Raw genomic sequence first — 2,867 nt, forward strand, 5'->3', positions numbered from 1 at the left:
TGGATTGCCTTAATTCCCTAAGCTAAAATAGAAGTAGTTGTTTTGCCATCCTCTTAGTGAGTGAATTATAATTGTATCTTATTTTGAATTATACCATCTATTTCAAAAAAAATTGTATGTGGACTCTATCACTCACTAAGTTAGAAAAAGACACTGCCTTAAAATTAGAGACGACCTTACACAATCGCTGAATTGTAAGATAGTTTATAAGTGCTGAGGCTTTCTGAAAAGGGGACATCTGCATTTCCATTGTAATGGCCCATCTCGTGGATGTGGTTTGATTAAAGAAGAAACCTCATCCTGAGAATTCCGGCGGGAGGTGTTTTCAGTTGAGAAAATATTAACAAGTTGCTAACTCGTTAGAATTCTCATGTTAGACTTCTAACTGGTTATAAAGACTATTATTTTACAATTATTTGTTCTGAAATAATATTTTCTTTTTAGAAATACTGAAAATTTAAGTATTTTAAAGGTATACATAAATAGTTCAGATTTATACATTGGTTTTTTTTTCTCTCTCTTTTAAAATCAGATGTTCAGGAATAATGTTTCTGACCATAAGCTAAATGTGGAAGCCATCATTAAAAACATTAACACAATTTCTTTGGAGTTGAAGAAGATGAAAGGTATGGAATAACTAAATGAAAATGTTTGCATAGTAGATCCAGTTTTTGCTCCTGCTGGGGTGTAAGTGAATTTTGCCCACTCATTAGGATTTCTCTATTTCTTAAATGCTTATCCTAGATCTATAAAGATGAATTATTTGAGAATATGATTTGATCCAGGAGTTAGCTGACTTGAATTTCCATCCCCATCACTAACAAGCTTATGATGTCATCTAACTAACCTCTCTATAAATTTATTATCCTTCCTTCCCTTAACAAACTATTACATAACATTGTCACATTCTGCAAAATTGTCTTATCCATTTATCCTTATTAAGCCCCTAACGTTCCTCACAAATTAAAAATATAAGTTAGATTCCAAGTTAAGGGCTCTTCATTTTAAACAAATTCATAGAGTAGAATTAGACCTCAGAGGTCATGCTGTGTAGTCACTCACCTTACAGACATACTCTGTTTTATCCCAGGCATGTAAAATTTCCATGACTGGACATTTCCAGCGATAATTTACTCCTGACAAAACAATTTCCTGTGTTGGGAAGCTCCTTATCTTATCAGTCAACTTATTCCATTTTAAGATAATCACTCCTATGGGCTAGCTGAAATCTGCTCCCCCATTTCTTTCACCCACTGGTCCTATTTCTAACTGTGATTATATAGTTGTTATAACAGCTCTTGGATATTTGAAGGTAGCCTTTGTGTCAATTATGAGGTCTTCAGCTACAGGTAACAAAATACCACCTCACCATGGCTTATGCAAAAAGGAAAAGACAAGAAGATGCAAGGTAGGGCAGCCCTAAAGTTAATTGAGTTTTAAAAACTTCATCAGGCACTGGATTCTTTCTATATTTTAATTGCTATGTTCACTCTGTATCACACCTCATGGTCATTACCTGCAGACATGGCCATGTGCAGACACCGTCTCTGCCTGTGTCTGTATAAGCCTTTCCCCAGATCTCTCCAGCACATTTCCCCTTTCCTTTCATTGGCCAGAACTGCATCACATGCGTATGCCTACAGCAGCCACCGCCAAGGGGAATGGGACTCCCCAGACCAGTGTGGACCAGTCAGGACTTACCGCTGGAGCTGGGGAGACGGCCACCACAAATGAAACCCAATTGTGCCACCAGGAAGAAGAGGGGAGCGGCTGTTAGTTAGGCACCAAATAGTGAGTGCCGTTATGCTGTTTCTGCCTGTTCTACCTAGGGCAGCATTTCCCAGACTGCTGAGTGAACCCTGCTGTCTCAAGAGATGCTAATAGTACACAATAAAAATGTACTCCACATTCTTATGGTCAAATAAGTTTGGGAAGTGCATTATGCTCTATATTTCTCTCGCACATTTACAGTACATATTAAAGGCACTGGGGAGTCTGAAGTAAAGAAATCTGGTTAGCTTTGCTTAATTTATTCTCTCTCAAAACCAATCTCAACTCTACAGCAAGGATTCTTTCTAAAATGTAAACCTGCTAAAAACCCTCATTGCCCCACCATTGTCCTCAGGATTAAGTCCAAAACTCCTAGAATGGACTGTATGAAAAGCAGAGACAGAACCTACAAATAGATTCAATCGATGAGGAAGAAATGCAAATTATGAAAGGAGGTGAACACTTCTAGAAACTGTAATTAATATCCACAGAGGAGAGAAGATGCTATGTCCATGAAAAAGGAACATGATCATAAAAAATATTTAGAAAACAAAAGGGAGCTCTTGGAATTTAAAAGTGTGACAATAGAAATAAACTCTATAGAAGGTTTTAAATATAAAATGAAGAAAAATCCTTTATGGCGTAGAGCAAAAAAAAAAAAAAAGATGGAAAGTTTTAGGGGGAAAATGACAAATCAGTCAGGGAAGTCTACTAACCAATAAATAGGAGTTTTGGAAAGAAATAACAAAATGAATGAGGAGGAATTCATTAAAGAAATAATCTGAGGAAATTTGCCAGAGTTGAAGGGTATAAGTTTTATAATGAAGGAGCCCAGCACAATGGATGAAAAAGACCCACGTCACAGTACAATACTGTGAAATTTCAGAGCATTGGGAGACCAAAACATTCTTAAAGCTTCTACAGAGAAAAAATTAAGAGTTAGCATTATGAAAATTCTCAATAGCAACACTGGAAGCTAGAAGAAAATGCAGCAAGGCCTTTGGAAATTTGAAGAAGCATGGTTTCCAACCTAGATTTCTATAATTGGTCAATCTATTAAGCATCGGTTGCAAAGAGAGAAGTTTTCAGACATATAA

General features: G+C 36.5%; 1 protein-coding gene across 1 annotated transcript; it reads left to right on the forward strand.

Annotated features, from left to right (window-relative positions):
* Positions 1-528: 528 nt before the first annotated feature.
* On the forward strand, positions 529-2,006 carry CUNH5orf58 (chromosome unknown C5orf58 homolog). The gene is made up of 2 exons (XM_023537167.1): positions 529-626; positions 1,617-2,006. The coding sequence occupies exons 1-2, from the start codon at positions 533-535 to the stop codon at positions 1,775-1,777; spliced, it is 255 nt and encodes an 84-aa protein (XP_023392935.1). The 5' UTR covers positions 529-532; the 3' UTR covers positions 1,778-2,006.
* Positions 2,007-2,867: the final 861 nt, after the last annotated feature.

The sequence above is a fragment of the Pteropus vampyrus genome, unplaced genomic scaffold (genome assembly GCF_000151845.1).
Source record: "Pteropus vampyrus isolate Shadow unplaced genomic scaffold, Pvam_2.0 Scaffold179, whole genome shotgun sequence".
NCBI lineage: Eukaryota > Metazoa > Chordata > Mammalia > Chiroptera > Pteropodidae > Pteropus > Pteropus vampyrus.